Source organism: Trichechus manatus, unplaced genomic scaffold, assembly GCF_000243295.1.
Source record: "Trichechus manatus latirostris isolate Lorelei unplaced genomic scaffold, TriManLat1.0 scaffold00007, whole genome shotgun sequence".
NCBI classification, from domain to species: Eukaryota; Metazoa; Chordata; class Mammalia; order Sirenia; family Trichechidae; genus Trichechus; species Trichechus manatus.
In genome coordinates, this window is record NW_004443943.1 from 27,617,553 (window position 1) to 27,639,097 (window position 21,545).

Consider the following 21,545-nt stretch of genomic DNA (forward strand, 5'->3'; position numbering starts at 1 on the left):
CTTCTGGTCTCAGGCTGATGGAGTCTCTGGTTTATGTGGCCCTTTCTATCTCTTGGGCTAATATTTTCCTTGTGTCTTTGGTGTTCTTCATTCTCATTTGCTCCATGTGGGTTGGGACCAATTGATGCACCCTAGATGGCCGCTTGCAAGCTTTTAAGACCCCAGATGCCACACACCACAGTGGGATGCAGAACATTTTCTTAATAAACTTTGTTATGCCAGTTGACTTTAGGCCTTTTTTAAAATTATATTTTTCAGCCTTTTTTGGTGTATAATTTCAAACAAGCAAAAGTAGAGAAAAGAGTTTAATGAATCGGCAGTTTCAGCATGTCTGTCTTGACTCATTTGTTAACCCCTACCCCATACTTGAACCTTCTGGATTATTTTGAAGTAAAGATGTTAATTTTTTTTTTTTAAATACTGAAATAGTGAGGATCCCTAAAGTGCAAGAAATCCCAGATCAGGAATATACATGATCTTGTGCAACTCTTATTATATGGATTAGGAAACTGATACTTGTATTTAGATCACTTTATTTTTCTAAGATGGACTATGTAAATGTATATAGATATAATATAGCACAAAACATGGAAGCCAGATGAAATTCTGATCAACTTGTCTGTTTTAGAGTTGAAGATAAAACTGAATCCGTGTACTGTGTACATTTCAGCAGGTTCTAGACTTCAAGCTATTCATAAAAATAAATGCTCTTTTATAATGCTGAGGATTATAAGAAGGGATGTGGATGATCTGTTAAATGTTTGATGCCACTGACCTATTTGAAAAGAAATCTTGCTCATTCTTTATTTTCAGGTGACTGAACTCTGTCTAGCCATAAATAAACTCTCCAGTAATCCCCACAACCTTCTGTGGTTGGTACAGCTGGTTCCTAACTGGACATCACGTGGAAGGTACTGAAAAGTGAGAATTAAACATTAAGAAATTTTATAATGCTTATATTAATGAAATGCTTTGGGGACCTTTATTTTCAGCCAGTTGGAGTCTTTTTTTCATATTCAGTTGTGGGAAGAGGCATTGATAGCATGATTTTGATATTTAACTTAGGTCACTGTGTAATAATACTGATTTTTTAAATTTTAACTTATCTGATAATTTAATATAGATGATACATACCATGAAAATAAATGAATTAGCATGCTTTGCTTTAGTAAAAAGAAATTCTAGCAATAAAATAGATTTTTTCTGTCAGTAAATCAGCAGAGTCAAAGATAAAGGCTCTTAATGATTTGCGTGAGCTTCAGGCAACTCTTCTAGACTTTATATACAAAAATTTCACATGAAGTTTTTTCTGTTCTATTAAAGCTTTTACATTTTTTGGACAGTCTTCTCGAAACATTGGCTGTATTTCTAATTAAAGGAACTAGAAGAACTCTTCTTGGCAATATTAAAATTAATTTTAAATACTTTAAAATTCTAATTCCAGACAACTGAGACAGTGCCTCAGTCTAGTGATTATTTCAAAGCTTTTGGATGAGAAACATGAAGATGTCCCTAATGTCAATAATCTGCAGGTATAAATACATTTTTGTTTTCTTTTAATAAATGGGGAGAGGTAATGAAGTGTAGGGAAAAATAATGGGCCTTAAGTCTAAAGTCCTAGGGTTAGATCTCAACTCTCAAGCGTAACACTATTCATGTAACCTTCAGTATGGTACTTAACTAACAAGATCCAGTTTCTTCATCTCTGAAATGCAGATCATATCACACCCTCTACCACACAGGATGGTTGTGGACCATCAAATGAATTAATGTACAGTAGCTGCTGGGAAAATCATAATGTTCTATATAAATACAAGCTGAGATTTTTTATTGAATTGGTTCAATTCATCCAGTTTAGCAGTTTTATCACAAGATTAGAAATCGCAGAACTATTGTACATTAATTATATCACGCACGTGTTTTAATATTAAAAGGTCTTTTTCAATCTTAGAGCTTAAATGTGATTGCCCTTCAGTACTTGCTCAGTAGTGAATATATCTCATGTATATGAGTGTATCCAGAAGGCTTTTTACAAACATTGACAGCACTCATGGGATTACCCTTAGTTGGATTTGAAAATTCACCATAGAACCTGAGCTGGATGTCCCTGTGTTCTTGTTTCAGTTGCAGTTCAGTACAAGGTAGTCTACTAGGCCCTAGGGATAAGAACATGAATTAGATATAAACGCTGATAGAAAAAAAAAAAGCCAACCATTGTGGTGTAGTGTAGTAAGAATTACAGTAATAGAAGTATGCGCAAGGTGCTGTGGAGACAGATTGACGGGGATAGCTGGTTTCTGCTTTTAATATAGTTGAGGTAGATTTGAATCTAGATACATGAAGACTACTCCTGAGCCATAGGGTTATTAGCAAATAGCTCTCAATTCTTTGATTAATATTTACTGCCATCAAAAAAGAACCAGGGGAGGAAAAAGAAAAGATCCAGGAGTAGAATTTCCACCACCTGCCTCCTAATTATTGTTTGTCCTGTTACCTGTTCCCTTTTTGCCCATGTAGAAAAGAATTATATGAATAATTAACCCTGAAACTCAGTAATTGATATTCAGATTACAGAATCAAGTTGAGATTTTTTTTTTTCCCAACCTCTTGCTCAGAATTCAATGACTTTTTACCTGACAGGGAGATTGAATTTTACTGACTTTCAAATAATTTCATAAAGAAAGCATTTCCTGTGATTTCTATTGTAATGCCATTTGATCTCCTTCTTAATCTTTTACCCTAAATCACAAGTCCTAAATCTTTAACTTAAAATCCCTTTTAAACAATTGAGGACTTATAAATAAAAGGGAAATGGATATTATTGGACTACAGAAAAGCTACAGGGGCAGAATTAGGAAAGGTAAAATGAACAGAGGACACACTGAAAAACGTAGCCTAAGAAAGAGCAACTAACAACTGTGTTGATTAGCATTGCTTAATGCCTGTCTTTTGATAGATATCAGTTCTACATCACTATCTTGTACGAATGAAGCCTTCTCATTTGCTAAAGAAAATGGTCTTGAAGAAAAGGGCTGAACAACCAAATGACGCCATTGATGAGAGTCTTCATTTGGAACTTGAAAAGCAGGTATCCAGGGCTAGAAGATCTCAAATATGAGCATAAGTAATGCTAACTTTCTTACCATAGACTGATAGCATAGGCATTTCTGATTTAAAGACTAGAGACATTCTAGCAAACATGATTATAAATTGAATGATGCTTTTTATTTATTGACATCATGAAATTCTCAAATAAACTGAGAGTTGAGAATTTAGGTAAAGGATGTTTGTTAGTAGTTTAATACTGGGAGTATGATTTTGTAGTTTAATAGTGGGAGTATGATTTTGTAGCCCTGGGCAAAAATGAGGTGGTAAAAAGAATGTCTTGATGTAGAAATCAGAAGGTCTAGGTTAAATGCTTGACTTTTCCCTACTTTTCCAGCTGCATTCACTGTGGCAAATCTTTATCCTCCCTGGACAGCTTTTCTAACATGTAAACTGAGGATGACATCTGTGCTAGCTGTAAAAGATTTCCTGTGACCTCTGTTGTAATGCCATTTGGTCTGCTTCTTAAGCTTTTAGCCTAAATCACAAGCCCTAAATCTGGAAGTTAATTTTACTCATTTCTCTAACAGGCCTATTACCTGACCTACGTTCTTCTTCATTTAGTTGGTGAAGTTAGTTGCTCTCATTCTTTTTCTTCTGGACAACGGGTAGGTAATTTTTAGCGTGGCTTTTTCTTTTCTTTTTTCTATAGGTATCATTATTTTAATAGAATGAAAGAATATCCTTTATAGAGGAGAAAACTTGAAAAAAGTTAACTGTGGATTTGCCATAGAATTCCCAGTATACACTGGAGAAAGGGGAGTAATACTAACCTTGCAACCATGTCATATTGACAGATAATTTGTTGGCAAACGTTAGTTCTATGTGTTGTGTGGAACTTAACCATCATAACTTGGCAACAAGGTAATATAGTCATAAAATACCAAGGTCACCAAATACTAAATGGGCCAACTGTTGGCTGGTTTCTTCCCATCTCTTCTCCCACCTCACTTTTTTTTCCTTCTTTAGAAGTAACATTTGCCTTCAAAATTAGACTGATAGTAAGGGAGGCTACATCAGAAATGCATTGCCAAATTTCAGAAATGCATTACCTCCCCATACTAAGATTTTCATTTTGAATTATCCTGTTCTTTCCATACTGCCATGATCCATACTCCTGGAGAAAGTTCTTGTTTAAATTTCTCGTTTCAAATCTGAGCTTTTCCAACCCCATTTTGAAACTTGGTGTCTCCTAGGCATGATAGAAAGGGTGCAAGACTGGTTCATGTGCTTTTATATGTTTGCTGTCCTGATTGGAACCTAAAGTAGTCATCTATTTGTAATGTTCGTATATGGTCATTATAGTTGTTAAATTTTTTGTCTGGTTAAAAAGTAATCAATGGTTATTATTTAAAATTTCAGTTATAAAACCATACAAGGTAGAAAGTGAAAGACTCCTGTAATCCAGTGCCCTTCTTAAATTTGTCCAGAATTTATGCATATCCTAATATAATTATTTTTATAAAAATGGAGTCATACTATTATGTGTAACTTGCCTTTTTTTTTCATTTTAAGATATTAGCAGTTCTAATTATTTAATAACAATGGTAGTTAACATCTTTTTGATGCACATTACTTTTTTCTTTTTGCGATTATACACAGAGCTAACTAACACGAACATGTGTGTTCATGTATCTCTGTCCAGTTGTGCAAGCATGTCTATAAGTTAAATTCCTAGAGAATTCTAGAAGTAGAACTGCTAGGTCAAAGGTTATATATATGTCAAATTTTAATTATTTTACAAGAGCTATTACCACATTTCCCTCCTCAAAAGTATCTGTTTACATTCTTTCCAACTATGTATGAGAGTGACTGTTGTACTATACACTTCTAAAACTTAAGACACTTAATTTTTAAGGAACTCAGTATGATCTTCTGTTAATAAAGCCTTGTTTTGTTCACAGACAAAAAATAAGGTAGCTGTTACTTGAATATTATACTAGAGAATGTGTTTTCTTTTCAAATTTCTGGGTACTTCATCACCCAGTCTGAGCTGTAAGGTTCATTTCCATTAATATGCCTCAATACATAGCAAGACAACTTTTACTTTTTGGTGTATTTTCTAAATTAGCTAGCAATAAACCCTAATAGTCCTACTGTCTTGGCAGTTATAACTGATACAGTTGCTGTTGTGTTGGATGATACACATCAGAAATTGCTAACTGAGGGATGATAGATTTTTAAATGGTTGTTAGCTACTCTAACTACATAATCTCTTTGTTCATTTTTAATACTTCAGAGTAGTTTTCATCCTTGTGTTTGTTTTGCACAGAAACACTTAGTGCGACTCTGTGGGGCTTTGGAAAAGCATGTTAAATGTGATATTAGGGAAGACCCAAAACGTTTTTATAGAACTAAGGTAAGTGTGTTTTTTCTTACATACTGTTAGGTTTTGTTTGTTTAACCTTGGTTGATTACATTATATTTGAATCAGAGAAGCATTTTAAGCCTCTCTTTAAAAAAATCAACATGTAAGTTTAGATACATGAGTTTCTTCTTTAATAATGGAAATCAACTCAGCTAAGTGCTTCTAACTAGATTGAAAGTGAAAGGAAAAATCTCAAAAGCAAATGCGTTTTTCATTTTACTATACTTTCTGTTCTGAAATTCCTGACACCCAAGGAGAAAAATAATTCTTCCAGTACAAGTGAATCTTACTAGCTTTTTCCTGTTCCACAGATTAAGAGCTTTATGCTTAAGTTAGCTTCAAGGATTAAAACATTGTTTAAATAAATGTATAAGTTATAAAGCAGTGGTTATAAAAATTTATGATGGTTGAAAACTTTTGTTCATAGAGAAAAAAAATAGGTTAGCTGTTATTCTTTGAATATTCCATTAGAGAGAATGTGTTAAAGGAAGGACTCTTAAAATTTCTGGGCAGTACATCTCCCATTTTGAGCTCTAGGGTGGAAATGATTCAGCAAAAGCTTGCTGAGCTTTTTTTCTTAAAGTTTCAATATATTCAAAGATAGTGGAAAAGCTGAATATATGTGTATGGAGTGGAAAGCAAGTTAAGTATTAAAATGATTTGACCAAAAACAAAAAAAAAGATTTCTAAGGATTTTTTTTTTTACTCACCAGTCATCTTTTAGCTTTTGTAATGTAAAGCTGATCTTTTTTTGCCTCTTGTGTTTGGATAATCACTGAATGTAAAGTTTTACGTTTGTAACTTTATATCATACATTAACTAGCTGGTAAAAGCTATTCATTTGAACAATGCCTGTTTGAAGTTGATATCTGTATTTTAGTAAATTTAAGTTAAATACAAAAATGAGCAACTAATGAAATTATATCAGATTGCAGATACTAAAATACACTTTGGAGGGGTAGCTCTTTGCCTCAGAGTGGAAACCAGAGTTTTAGAAGCACATTGTTTTGAACATTGACTAGAGTTACTGGCCCGTAGAACTTGGTGGTAGTGGCTACTTGTTGACAGACATGCTGAAAGGGACCACCCAAGGTTTTTATTTCTTAAAACCAGGTCCAGGCACAGGTTGGTGCCAGAGCTTCTCTTACTTAGAGTGGAGAGTGACACAGTGGTCCATGGAACTTGCTTAGGGAATGGTCCTGCTGAAATAGATAAGTTGTATGCCTCTCCAAAAGCCTCTCGTAGAAAAAGTAGCAATTGTTTTGGAGTAACTGAATCTGCTGACCTCTAGATGAAGGAAGAAAGCAGAGCTTGCAATTCACTTTTCAAACTTGGAGCAGCTATGAAATTCCTGACTTGTTTAAAACATTTTTTTCAAGCAATTATTTTCAAGAGCTATGTTGAGAATCTCTAGAGTGGTAGGAAAGTTTGAGTTTTACACAGACACTTACTAAACTTCCAAGTATAGGAGTATCCCAGATAGTTAAAGAGGATATATATCCTTTGCAGAAACCTAGAGAGGAATAACAGTGAAATGTAGAACTTGTGGTGATGTAGAGATGAATAGATGACAAGCATTTTTTGTGACCTTGAGTCTTTCAAATGGAAGCTGGGAAGACAAAGAATAGCCAAAGCCTTGGGACCTAAAACGCAAACCACCCTCAGCTTCTCTGTCTGGCCAACAAGTTGAAAATTTTAAGTTCTTTGAAGGCAGGGAATAAATATGTTTTTCTGGATGACTTTTAATAACTAATAGGAAAACCAACCTCAGCATTTGGTATTTTAGATTATAGTGATGAAGGGAAGTTTTATTAATTACTGTGATTTTGAAGTCCACTGCAGAAGATGAGTGGTTTATCTTTCTTGACAAAAATCAAATTGTGTTGTCGGATGTGGGCCTGTCACAGCACTCAGATCTTTGGTATCGAGCATTAAATTGATTTTAGGTGAGGATGTTTTTTGATTTGATCCTTTTTTCCCCTTTTTGATATTTTTAAGGTGAAAGACTTGGTTGCCAGGATACATGGAAAATGGCAAGAAATAATCCAGAACTGCCAGCCTACTCAGGTGTCATTTTATTAAACAGTTTTATTTATTCTTATTTTTGCTAAACGGTACTTATTCCAAATGTTTGAAATAAAATATAACAGAGCACTTGCTTTTAAGTGTCTTCAGATAAGTGGAAGACTCCAGTATAATACATGCAGATACATGGTTTGTATGTTTTTTAGTTTTTGTTTGCTTTATATTAATTTACTTCTGGAGATGATTGGAGCTCATTTTTAAAATTTTGGATTGCATCAAATGGGAGTTATTTCAGGAGGAACATTTTTTTAACAAGTTTATTGAGATAAAATTCACATACCATACATTTCACCCATTTAACATATACAAATGGTTTTTAGTATATTTGCAGTTCTATAACCATTACAGTATAGCTTTAGAACATTTCTGTCACCCTGTAAAGAAACCTTGTACCCATCGGCAGTCACTCCTCTTACTCCTTCCAGCCCCTGACAACCACTAATCTACCTTCTGACTCTATAGATTTGCTTATTCTGGGCATTTCATATAAATGGAATGATACACTGTGTAGTCTTTTGTGACTAGCTTCTTTCACTTAGCATAATGTTTTCAAGGGTCATCTATGATGTAGCATGTATGTCCTTTTTATTGCTGAATAATACTCCATTGTATGGATATATCACATTTTATTTATCCATTCATTACATGGTAGACATTTGAATTGCTTCCACTTTTTGGCTATTATGAATATTTGTGTAGAAGCTTGTGTGGGTATATATTTTCCGGTGAAAACACTTGGGTAAATACCAAATGAAAACATCTTGGATATATACCTAAGAATGGAATTGCTAGGTCATATGGTAACTTTATGATAAACATTTTGAGGAACTGCCAAGCTGTTTTCCAAAGTGGCTGCACTATTGCACATTCCTACCAACAGTGTATACGGGTTCTAATGCCTTCACATTCCTGCCAACACTTGTTATTGTCTGTCTTTTTTATTATAGCCATACTAGTGGGTATAAGGAGCCCTGGTTGCAAGTGGTTAAGAGCACAGCTGCTTAACAAAAGGTTGGCAGTTCAAATCCACCAGCCATTCCTTGGAAACCCTGTGGGGCAGTTCCGCTCTGTCCGATAGGGTTGCTATGAGTCGGAATCCACTCAACACCAACAGGTTTAATGGGTTAATGGATGTGAAGTGTAGTCTCATTGTAGTTTTAATTTACATTTCCCGAATGGCTAATGGTGTTGAGCATCTTTTCACATGCTTATTAACAATTTGTATAGCTTCTCTGAAGAACTGTCTTACGGAGTCTTTGCCCATTTTTTAATTTAGTTTATCTTTTTATTATTGGGTTGTAAGAGCCCTCTGTATGTTCTGAATATAAGTCTCTTATTAGATACATGATATGCAGATATTTTCCCAATCCCATTCTGTGGGTTGTCTTTTCACTATATTGATAATATCATATGCAGCACAAAAGTTCTTAATTTTGATAAAGTCGGGTTTATCTGAATTTTTTGTTTTATCATTTGTGCTTTTGGTAACATATTTAAACAGCCATTGCCTAAGAGGGGCATTTTTTACACTGCTATTAAGTTTGCCCTCCTGCTTGTTTACAGACTAACTCAGGATTGTCTAAAATGATGCTTCTCAAATTTTAACGTACAGTGGGAATCAACTGTTGTTGTTAAGTGCCATAGCGTCGATTTCAACTCCTAGTCACCCCATGTGACAGAGTAGAACTGCCCCATAGGTTGTCTAGGCTGTAATCTTTACAGGAGCAGATCGTCAGGTCTTTCTCCCATGGAGCTGCTGGGTGAGTTCAAACTGCCAGCCTTTTGGTTAGCAGCCAAGCACTTGACCTTTGCACCACTAGGGCTCCTTAGGAATCAACCAGAAACCTGTTAAAATGCAATTCTGATTCAGTAGGTCAGGGGTAGGACCTGAAATATTTGGCATTTCTAATAGTTTCTCAGATTGATGACAATGCTGCTAGTCCAGGGACCGTAGTTTGAGTGGCAAGGGTCTAGAGGTCTCTTACATCTTACAGAAACATAACAGGGACACTGAAGATTAACTGGGAAAAGCAATCTCACTGTTTTATGACATTTTGACTCTTCGGCTCTTGGTGTCTGTCGTAAGATATGCGTATCTTTTTAGAGAAATCTTTGAGAAATCGTGAGCTGTATTTTAGTTTCTAGCCTCAGTAGACACTAGGCTGGCCATTTTTAATGTGGCATTAAAACAGAAAAGAATTTAATAGAAAAACTTTATATTAATCAGCTTAACATTTTACTTAATCTCCTTTATTATGACACTTCAGGTGTACGTGGTGGTGAGCAAAACATCCTGTACTTTAGGTTTTACTTGTTTCTTACTGTTAGACCAGAGAATGAGGAGCATCAATCTGATTACCATAAGTTTTTAGAGAAATGTATAATATAAAGATTTTATTACTTCAACGATCAAAGCCCAGTGTCTAATGATTAGTAGTTTTGTAAGGATTAATTCATAATCTGATTAAATTTTCCTTCATCCTGGTTTTGCTTATTTTTTCCTTTTCTAGGGGCAGCTTCATGACTTCTGGGTACCAGATTCTTAACAGGAGTTGCAGTAGCACAGATGTGAACCAAGAGAAATTGAACAAGAGCTTTGCCTAGAGGGGTAGAAAGGGTTACTACAGAATCCAATGGAATGCTAAGAAAATATGCTGCAAGTGTGCCACTTGACTATCTAGTATGAAGCTGGTAATGACAAAATTGCCATTTCTGAAGTGGATATGAAACATGATCTGCTTAATTGTTAAGGCAACTGGCCTTTCAAAGGAAGAGAGTCCTACGAAGGGAGGGGCAGAGTAGAACAGTTAATCTAACCAGCCCCATTAACTCTTCTTGTTGAACTGTAAGCAATTATCTTTTCTTGGATAGTGTTCATGGTACTTGGATAATCACAGGAAATATCTAAGAAAAGGGTTTGGACCAACGTGAGGGATTGGACATGGAAATCAGCACTAAGCTCCAGTTGAGTTTAATTTTCCCTCTTGGTTATTTTAGAGTAAAGGGGAAGCTTAGAACTGAGTTTAGTAACAAAAAGCATACATCTCTTCTGTGTTTCCTATAAGCCACAGGGAGATTTTAATTCATGCATTTTTCTTCACTATTCAAGATTATAACTGTTAGGTTTTTAAAATAACATTCAGACAAACAATTGAGAAACAGAAGTTTGGTATATTGTGAGATCCTCTTAAGGGGAAAGAGGTTAAGCTATAAAGTGGCTCTGTTTTTATGCCAAAACATTCACATGCAGTTTGTTTTGGGTTTCTTTTAGGTGCGTATATATGTATTTTTTAAATACTCATTAAATCTTAGAATCCTGGTTAAATCTTAGCATTTTGGCTCTTGGTAGCCGTATTACAGAAATCTACATTGTTAACGCTTAATGATCGGGACAAGTTTTCAAACACCTTGTTTTCACGAGTACATGACCTTAGCAGAGACCTGGATGGCGTTTATTCTTTGAAACTGTGTGTGTGCACGCGTATGCATGTGCGTAAGCGAAAGCATGCACACATGCACATGTGTGCTTGTATTTTGAAGTTGTTGCACTTGAAAACCACAGCTGCTCTAAATTCTTAAACACTGGAAAGCCATCCTTTGGTGGAGGGTTAGTAGAAGTGCACGTGCTGGTCTTAGTCCAAGGGCCCTTTGAAGCCTTTGGTAGTGACATACTCTTACTAGCTAAAACTGATAAATTCTTTTAATGACTGAGTGTCCCTTTTGGGAGGGTTTGTTTCCTGAAAGTGAATGTCAACTTTTTTTTTTTTTTTTTTTTTTAATTTTGATTTGGGTGACATTGCTCTCCTGAGCACTCTCATGTCCTCAGTTGTGGGGGGAAGGATGGGGAAGGGAACTGGACTTGATGTTTATGATTTGAGGGGGAGAAAATAAAATTTTGAGGAATGACTTTCTACCTCTAAGTTGAGGCTTAGAAGTAAAAAGCATTCTATCTTAAATTTATCATTTAAAATTGCATAGGTAACTTTTAAGCCCATGTCAAGCATTGGGCAGTTAGAGATTTTATAGAGAAGATTTAAGTAAATACAGTTCCCAAGAAACCTGGCCGACTGAGGCTCCAAGAGTCAGACCAACAAAAGTTTTATTCTGTGTTGAGTTTACTGGTAAGAATATTATCTTGATACTACCTCTCAAGGGTATTATTACAAAATGCCACTTATGGTTAAAGAGATAGATAGAAAGAGTTATGTTTGACAGAAGCTTGAAACTCTGGCATCTATCTGCCCAACAATAGAGGCTTTCACTCTGTAATTTAATACTTTGTAGATACATTGTTTGTGTGTAATTTTATAAGTGTTCATAGTTTTCTCATTTTGCATTGTGTAAAGTGTACAAAATCTCAAAGTATAAAATACTGCTTATATTGCTTGTAATTACAGCGTGTAAATATTTTCTAATCGTGTACATTGATGGGGGGACAAGTGGGTTATTCAGGTTTTATTTTTTAAGTGACCCTTTTATATTGCAGTTTCAACAAGATAACTGCCCATCAAATTTAAAATCACTTTGATACATTTTTATTTAACAGTTCCAGTAAAAATAATCTATTTTTAATTGACTTCATCTGTTTTCTTTAAAGAAGATGACCAAATGTCCATTTATGCCCTTATATTTATGACTCTGGTAGATGACTTCAGTCTCTGGGTCACAGTCCAGTCAGTATTTGCATTTGGATTCTCATAAAAATTTGGTGATTCTCTTTCAGCACAAGTAGTAGCCCATGGATTTTCTCCCAAATCAAGTATTTTCCTTCTCCCTCTTGAGTCCCCATGCTTTGTCTCCCTCCTGCTTCTGTTGCCCAGTGAATGGGATGGTAGGGAGAAAATGTTCATTGCACAGAAAATGTCAGGCCACATTTGGGACTTGGCAAACAAAGCTTGCACTGAGTGGTGGTGTGTTTGGCAATATTACTGTGCCAAAAATCACCTTATCTAATTTTCTGGATAGGTACATCAAACTTAGACCCTTACTGCAAGCCGAAAATTAAGGTACTTGTGTTTATGCTTTTGTGTGTAACTGTTTGCCTTTTCTAAACTGCTTTTCTTGTTATCTGGAAATATAATTATATCGGTTATATCATGTTATGTGAAGAGGCTGTCTATGGACAAAACATGCATCTATGTAGCAGTAATAGCATTTGTACATTTCCTGTCTCCTGATGGCAGTGGTGCCTTTGTCACCTTCTAGAAGGTTGGCATTTTGTCTTTGTTTTGAAGTGCAAGTAGTAGCTTGCTTTTGACTTCACAAAATTTCCCCAAATGTAAAAGATAGAATATGGTGTGTTGTCATCCAGGCTCAACTGGAGCATTTGCATTAGTATTTCTGTCAAAACAAGTATAGATGGTGGGGACTGGCCAGTATTAAAGTGTGAAGTCGTTAAGCCAAGAGTAATTTTTAAATATTAAAAAAAAAAAAATTTAAGAGGTGACCCATTAACAAGTGATGACTGAGTTGGAGAATTAGGGGAGGACTGTCCTGGTTTGTCTCTAAGGAGGCAAGAGTTGGGTGCAGGCGGCTAGACCAGTGGAGCAGTTCGCATGATCTGTGGTTGTTATTGCTTACTCATTACTAGTGTTGGTGCACCTCATCGTCTGTGCATTTGTTTCCCTGGGCAGCCCTGTTAGCCAGTTCATCCACCAGCTCCGAGACAGGCAGCTTACAGGAAAATGCACATTTCCTTTTTCTTTTTAAGATTTTATACTACATCTGTTTAAAGTCCTATGAATGTATGTGTGTGTTATTAAAACTGCTTTTTCTCAGTTTGAAAGTGTGTTTGGTAAAATTTGTTTGGGAGTGGGGATGGTTAAGTAACTGCAGTGCCCTGTTTCTTCAGCCTCCCATTCCCTAATTTTTTAAAACTAATTTCTTCCTGTCTTCCTCTTGCTTTGGATTCTCCATTCAGTTTTTTAGTATGACGTCTTCTGCTCTTGGAAAACATAAAGTCAGAGTTGTACACAGTTCATTATTATGTAATTTGCTGTATACTTTGCAGTCAGGCATTCAGTAATCTCATTCTTACATGACCTCGTTTGCTGTATTCATTCAACCACTACTGAGTACCTACTACATGTTAGGCACCTTTAGGCCCTGAGAATTCTGTGGTGGACAACACAAACAAAACTCTCATGAATCTTACCTCCAGGTTAAAATATTTTCTATTATTGGGCAAAGGGGACTTGAAAAAAGAATACCCTTGTTCAGAGCCCAGGGCCAAGAAAGGGGAAACCACACAACAGATGTAGGGCTGGGACCACCTCCAACTTGCCAGGCAGTTATAGTCCTAGAATGCTTTAGGTATACCAGCTGGAGGGAGACCTAGGTTGATACCTCCTCACTGGAGAATGTTCTTGTGAGCTCACAGAGGGACTAGGCCTCAGGTTCCAGAACCATGTTGTGAGGTCACAGAGGGACTAGGCCTCAGGTTCCAGAACCATGCCAGAATTTCTCCCTCTCAGGCTGTTTAGGAGGAGACCACCTGTAAGGCTTTTTCTCTGACTGAAACAGAGACATGGAGATACGTACTTTTATTGGGAGGCAGGCAGCACAGCCTTGTACAAGTTAAGGGCCTTGGCTTTGCAGTTAGTCCTGACCTCAGATCCCAGATTGATCATGCTAGCCGTTTGATCTTGAGCAAGTTACTTAACCTCTTGGAGCCTTAGTTTCTTCATCTGTTAAAAGGAATAATGTATCTCCCTCAGGGTCTGTGAGGACTAAAGGAGATAATGCTTGAAAAGTGTTTAACACAGTGCTTGGCACACAGGAAGTACTCAGTAAATGATAGCTCTTATTTAGTGCTAACTTGAGGCTCTTCTCAGATGCCGGTTAAAATTGATCTGGAACAGGCACTTTGGAGTTTACTGACATCTGAGCAAACCATTTCTCCTGAAAATGGTAGTGTATGCATTCTCTATTACTTCTGACACAGGAAGCTCCAGAGGCCTCTGTCCAGCTCTGTCAGTGCTGGTAAAAAAACAGAGTTTGTGACTTAAAAAAAACAAAAAACAGCATGTTAAGGCTGAGAAAGAGTGGTGGTGGTGATTTTCCAGCATTTGTGGACGTGTCCTGATGCTCCCTTTTCCTTGCTCACCATTCCCCAGGCTGAGTCAAGAGAGAGGGCAAACCAGGAGGCCCAGCTTTGGGTTTGACTCCGAGACAACTGGCTGGGAGGAAAACTTAAAAGGCAAAACAGGTTTCTGAAGCACAGTGGGACGGAGACCTGCAGCATTGTTGCACTGGTGACAGTGCCTACCGAAGAAGCACCCCAGCGGTGTATGTGGCCAAAAAAAAAGATCACACCACCTAAAGAGAAAGTGCTGGGCAAACCAGAGGTGGAGGTGGCAAAGCAGGAACAGAAATGCCACAGTGAACAGGAAGCAGGACAAGAATTTGACTAGGCCAGAGTTCTGTTGCCTCAGGGAGCCTCTGCTCAACTTTCAGGAGTTCTTACGCACCCCCTCCACCTAGGATCCCTGCTACAGTGAGTAACTGGCTCTCTACAGAGCCTGGAGTCAAACTCTGATATGCAGGTGGCTGAGAATCAGTGCTGAGGACAGCCAGCGATACCTGCAGCCTTACAGCAGAGTTGAGGAAATTGCCTAGCAAAAACAAGCCCACATTTGTGTTCTCTGTGTGTGAAGCACTCCCGGTTTCCAAATAGGACCTGTCATAGCCTCCCTGTGAAGCAGCCAGGGTAGTAACTTTAAGGATGAGTAACAACCTGCCCAGAGAATAACCTGCCTGCGTCCCAGGGCACAAATTCCTGGCTAGGTTAGATTGAGTTCTTGGTTTAATTTCAAGTCTCCTTTTCCACTGTCAGTATTTCCCTCATTCACACCTTATCAGCTTGATTTGCAGAGAGAAGTACCAGTATTGTTGATTTGGGAGGCTTCCTGTGGAAAGTTTCATTAATTGCCTTCACATCTGATGGTAAGGTTTGCGGATTTAGGTGGAAGGATACAGAGATGGATTGTGGTCTGAGTCTGTGTTACCAGAGGTACTGAAGTAACTGTCCAACTAGTTTAGCAAGTACTATGCTGAAACAGCAGTGAAATCATGCTTTTTGCTCATTTATAAAGTATGAGGTTCTGAGTCTGTCATCAGAACACCTCAAGAGAAAGGCTTGCCTCGGTGAGTGGGATGCTGGACCCACCCCCAAAACCATCTTGGCCTACTTGCCCACCTCCTGAGGAAATCTGAAGTCAGCACTGGGGCTTCTTTGAGAGCTCAGAGGAGCTGTGCTAACCTACTTGGCCCCCGCAGCTTCATTTCTTTCCTGTCTGGTATTGTGGGGCCCTCTCCTCAGTGCCACCCCCAAACCACTTTTCCTACAAGGACTGCCACATTTCTTTTTCTCAACCTTGTCTTTCTTGGCTTACCAGCTCAGACTTCCTTACTCAGTCCTGTCAACTCAGGATTTTCTTCTGTGGTCTTTTCCATACCACCAGCTGACTTCTTCCCATCTATTTCCCACCAGGAACCCACCCATCTCATCAAGTCAAACTTGCTGCCCTCTTTGATGGCCCTTCCCTTCTCTGTACTCCCCCAATACAAGTCTGGTCCAAAATTGCACATTTCTGCCATTGCGTATATCTCCCCTTCACGCTTACCCTGCTTCCCTCTTCTCAGCCTTTTCCATTTTGACTGCCCTGTCTCTCTCCCTGTAAACATAAGAATAAATTTCAAGGCAAGTTAACAGCCTATTTCGCCATCTATAAAATGGAGCTATTAATTCCTCAGGATGGGATGAGGGACCCGTGAACAAATGAAGCTGGACACTGTAGAAATGTATTTTTTTTATTGTATTTTAGATGAAGGTGTACAGAACAAATAGTTTCTCATTACACAGTACACATTGTTTTATGACATTGGTTAACAGCCCTATGACATGTCAACACTCTCCTCGACCTTGAAGGACCTTTTTTTTTTTGGTGAAAATATACATAGCCAAAGTTACACCATTTCAAAAGTTTCAATATGTATAATTCAGTGACAACGATTACATTCTTCCGGTTGTGCTGCTATTCTTAACTGTCCTTTTCCAAATTATTCCATCACGATTATTTCAACTCACTGCCCCCTAGGCTTCGCATCAAACCTTTTGAGTTGCTGTTGTCAGTTTGATCTCACGTAATTTTTTTTTTTTGTACCTTAGATGAAGGTTTACAGAATAAATAGTTTCTCATTAAACAGTATACATATTGCTCTATGACAGTGGTTAACAACCCCATGACGTGCTGACACTGTCCCTTCTCAACCTTGGGTTCCCTATCACTAGCTTTCCTGTCCCCTCCTGCCTTCTAGTCCTTGTCCCTGGACTGCTGTGCCTCATTATTCCCGTTTTGTTTCATGGGGCTGTCCAATCCCTAGCTGAACAGTGAACTTCAGGAGTGACTTCACTGAGCTAAAAGGGCGTCTGGGGCCATACTCCTCGAGTTTCTCCAGTCTGTCAGGCCAGTAAATCTGGTCTTTTTTTGTGAGTTAGAATTTTGTTTTACATCCTTCTCCAGCTCTGTCCAGGACCCTCCGTTGTGATGCCAGTCAGAGCAGTCAGTGGTGGTAGTCAGGCACCATCTAGCTGTACCAGACTCAGCCTGGTGGAGGCCGTGGTAGCTGTGGTCCATTAGTCCTCTGGACTGATCTTTTCCTTGTATCCTGTTCTCTTCATTCTCCCTTGCTCCCAAAGGGGTGAGACCAGTGGAGTATCTTAGATGGCTGCTCACAGGCTTTTAAGACCCTAGATGCTATGTGTGTAGATTTTTTTAATGTAAGCATTTCTCCCCCAGCTGCGCCCCCTGCCCCCCCCCCCAACATGTGCATACACATTTCTGTTCGCAGAATGCTGGGGGAGGTGGAAGTGTAACGTGGGCCCTGCTGTCTGACAGTCTACAATCACAGCAGCCCAAACTACAAGATTGTATATGAGCCAAGTGCCAAACTCTGTGAGCTTTGGGGAGTTCAGAAAGATGCAGTCTTTCCCAGGGTCCTTTCAGTTAAATGATGAAAGAGCCACTTGAATCCTCTTCACTCTCGGGCGACTGCACTTTCCACCAGAAGATACACAGGGAGCCATCCACCTGTCTGCCCCTCCCTGCCCCTCCTGCCAGAGCTCAGACTCCTAGGCACATGGAAGAGTGAGCTATGTGTCCCCATGGCCCTCGTCATCTTGGTCCATCTTGTGAGCCTACATCAATGCTGTCATGGATGAGGATGTGGGGGCAAGGGGTCCAAACCCCCAAATAGGGAAGACCAGGCAAAAAAAAAGAAACAATACATGACCAGAGCTCAGGTTCGAATTGGACCTTAGAAGCTGGGTTCCCTTTAAAATACAGTGGGAAGTAGGCAGGGCCTGAGTTGAGGGGAAGGACCAACCTAGTAGAATTAAAGCTGAGTTGATTCTGAGGGATTTTCTAGGTTACTACTTGGGTATGGTGATCGTGATTGCTTAGGAGGGGTGCCCTGGAAGTTCTGGAGTAAGAACGATGTTCAAGATGGGCTGGAGGAGAATGCAGGTGTCCCAGTGACTTGGTGGGTGAATCTGACTTACTGGCTTAGATTTGGTGGGTGGACAGGTTGTGGCTTATCATCCAGAAAAACAGCATTCTCTGTGTACGCTTCCTGTCAGGCAGTTACTGTATCCCCTCCAGCCTGACCCCACCCCCACCCCCACCCCCACCCAGACCTCAAGCCCAGCAGCCAGAGGGAGGGAGGCCTTTGGCCTGGTGTCCATCTACTAGAGCCCTCCCCACCTCGGGAAGGGAGCAGAAAGGGGTGGCAGGGTCGCAAGGGGAAGCGAGGGCCAGGTTAGAGGACAGACCAGAGGGCCCTCGAAGAGGAAAAGCTCCCAAACAGGTTCGCACGCCCCAACGGTTAAGCCAGTCAGAGGGGTCCTCAGGCTAGACAAAAGGGGAGGGTGGCGAAGCAACCACCGGGGGGCGACCCAGGGCCGCGGACCCAGGGGCAGGGATCCACTCATTCCTTCCGGAGGGGCGGGGTATGCCAGATGCCCGAGGGCTGTGTGTAAGCCTTGGTCTCAAACCAGCCCTATTAGGGTGAGGGATGCGAAGTAAGAGCCCGGCGCCCTTGCCCGCACCCTACCCCCTCGGTCCCGCCTCCCTGGTCCCCGCCCACCCCCGGCTCCACCTCCCCCTACCCCGCCTCCGGCCTCGGCCCCCTCCTCCTGCAGCCCGGGCCGCGGGGCCGCGGAGGCGCGCGAAGCTGTCTGTATGGCCTGGGATCCGAGCTCAAAGGTGAGGGGGTGGGGAGTGCGGGGGGCGGCGGGGCCTGAGGGTAGCTGCCAAGCAAGGCCCTTCCCGCGTCCAATCCATCCTTGCAGCTGGGCCAGGCCTTTCTCGCGGCCAAGCCCCTCGATCCCGCAGAAAGGCTCTAGGGCGGTGCGGGCCAGGCCGCGGGACGCGCTGGGCGCGGCCCCGCAACCGAGGAGTCGGGGACCCGCGCGGGGCGGCGAGCCGCCGGGTGAACAGTGTTCTCCGGAATCTGGGTCACGTCTCCTGGCGCCCGGCGGGATCGTAGGAGAGCCTGTCCTCGAGCTGCAGCAGAAGAGACTAAGGTTAGACCTGACGAGGGGAGGGAATCTCGGAGTGTCCTGGATTGGGGAGTGGGGATAGAGAAGGGTCTCGCTCAGCCCAGGGAAGACGGCCACCCCCAGGGCAGAGGGATACGCCCGTACAATAGGCAGGTGGACAGCCGGGATGAAGATCGAGAGCCTGCAGATCCTCCATTGACCCTGTTAAGGGGTCTCCCGTCCCCAGCTCCCTCCGCCCTGGGATCTAATGGTGGGAAGATGGCCAGAGTTCAGGGCTGGCTCTGGGAGAAACCTTGACTGTGGGATTCGGGGTGGAGCGTGGGGGGTGGACGGGAGACATTTAACCCTCTTCGACACTGGGGTGGGGAAGCACGCTCCGCCCCACCAGTTTAGCTCTGCTCTCCCAACAGGTTAAATGGGGGCTGAGAGCTCAGGCCCAACTAGCATATCTAGTACTGCAGTGTCCACGGGGCTAGGGAGGTGCTAAGTTAAACGATTCATTCCCTCTTTTCTTTGCCAGTGCTAGGGGTCTGCACCTGCCAGGATTAGGTACCCCTCTCTCGCTGGCGGCGCTGCCTTGACCCATGCGCCACTATCCGAGGTCAGAAGTCCCCTCCAGCCACACACAGGCGCGCGCGCGCGCACACACACACTGTTGACTTTCGAGAAGGGAGGTGGGTTCCTGCTCTGTGTCTCAGCCCCAGTGGACACTGGCAGCCTCCAAGCTTGTGTGTACGTGTGCTGGTCTCTGTGTGTATATAATCATGTATTCGGAATCTATGTGAACACTCATGTGCTTAATCCTCATGTGAACATGTGTGTGCCTGACCCACTGTACGAATGGGTTTGGTGCATGCCGTATGTGTGTATATGCAGGACCCTCCCTTGCCAACCTCTGAGGACGTGTGACCTGCTGAATGAATGGGCATGTGAGTACAACCTTACATGAGAACACGCACGAACACACGTGGCCATAGCTCTCTGCATGAGCATGTATTTGCACAAATCTCCCTGTGGGTGTGCACATATGCATGATTCTCCTGTGCATATGTGTGTGCTCACAGCCTTCCTTGTGAACATGAGCCTGTGTGCACCGTGTGCATGCACATCACCCTCCTCTGGACATGTGTGACTCAGAGTACACCTGGGTAAGCGTGCCAGGCACCACACTCTGAGAGGTTCCTCTGACCTGGGGTGTGTTCTTCCTGCCCACAATCCTAGAGACTGACCCTTCCTAGCCAAATAGCCCCTCCACCCACCCAGTGCTAAGCAAATAGGAGGCCCCAAAGGTAAACAGGTGTGCCTCCATAATAGAGGGTGGGGTATGGGCAGCTTGCCTGGGGCCTCCTGCTGCCCCAGGCCCCAAACCAGAAGCTAGTACGCTTTCTGTGGTTCAGGAACCCCCTTCTCTTCCTCTCATACTTCATTCTCCCCCTCTGCACTACAGGGCTGACTTTTATCTCTTGAATAAACAAACACTTCAACTTCCTGTTCTCCCCCTGGCCAGCTCCTGGTCCCTCCCCTCTCCCCAAGGCCAGATAGTTAATATTGACATCAAAGCGAGGGAGGAGGCCAGTGGCTCCTCTGGCGCTGTCTGTGGACATTTCATTAGATAGGATGGGTCAAGGCCTCCTCCACCCTAGCCCAGGAAGCCTTCAGGAGCCCCCTCAGCAATCAGGAGGCCTGTTAACAGGGGCCAAAAAAAAAGAAAAAGGAAACCAGTTGCTGTGGAGTCAGTTCTGACTCATGGCAACCCATGTGTGTCAGAGTAGAACTGTGCTCCACAGGATATTCAATGCCTGATTTTTCAGAAGTAGATCACCAGGACTTTCTTCCAATTACAGGAGGCAGGGGAGGCCTGTTCCAGCAGTTAGGAAGGCTTGCCACCATCTCCACCCTATCTGCAACTGGTTGGCTTGAGGGAGGGTTCAGGTATGGGAATGGTCTCCAACCAAGAGCTCAGGGATCCCATAGTTCACCTTCTCCATGTTGCTCATGTCCCAATTACCTAGCCTTGCACACAAGAGCCTCCTGCACAGACACTACATCTGTGCATCTACGGGGACCCAGATACCCCTGTGCCTGTGAGTGCCTGTTTGCAGGTAGGGACATGTGTGGCTGCCTAGCCAGAGGGTGCAGTACGGACTCGAAGGGGCAGGACAGAGATGTGCACCCCCTCAGAGAGGAATGCTGGGGAGGGGAGGAGAAGTGTCTAATTAAAGAGAAATTCCAGAGGGAGCTCTCAGGCCAGGGAAAAGAAAAAACAAAGGAAAAACAGGACAGAATAAACAAAGGCCCATTAAACCTCTCTGCCCAGGCCTTCCTGCGTAAGGCACCCCCGCAGGCAGTAGGAGCAACCGCTGCTTGGTTGGGTCTTGCTGTTCCAAGAAGCAGGCGTTCTCCCTGAAAACCCTAGCTCCCCCAAGA

The 21,545-nt window shown here is 41.5% G+C and overlaps 1 protein-coding gene across 5 annotated transcripts in view; it reads left to right on the forward strand.

Annotated features, from left to right (window-relative positions):
• The window catches only part of SLF2 (SMC5-SMC6 complex localization factor 2), a 48,854-nt gene extending 35,854 nt beyond the window's left edge, over positions 1-13,000 (forward strand). For all 5 annotated transcript variants that reach the window (XM_004370038.3, XM_023740841.1, XM_023740845.1 and 2 more), the window contains exons 14-20: positions 814-911; positions 1,445-1,532; positions 2,957-3,088; positions 3,636-3,713; positions 5,378-5,464; positions 7,472-7,540; positions 10,069-13,000. In XM_004370038.3, the coding sequence (XP_004370095.1) occupies positions 814-911; positions 1,445-1,532; positions 2,957-3,088; positions 3,636-3,713; positions 5,378-5,464; positions 7,472-7,540; positions 10,069-10,104 (588 nt within the window). In that variant the 3' untranslated portion in view covers positions 10,105-13,000. The remainder of the gene's footprint in view (positions 1-813; positions 912-1,444; positions 1,533-2,956; positions 3,089-3,635; positions 3,714-5,377; positions 5,465-7,471; positions 7,541-10,068) is intronic.
• Positions 13,001-21,545: the final 8,545 nt, after the last annotated feature.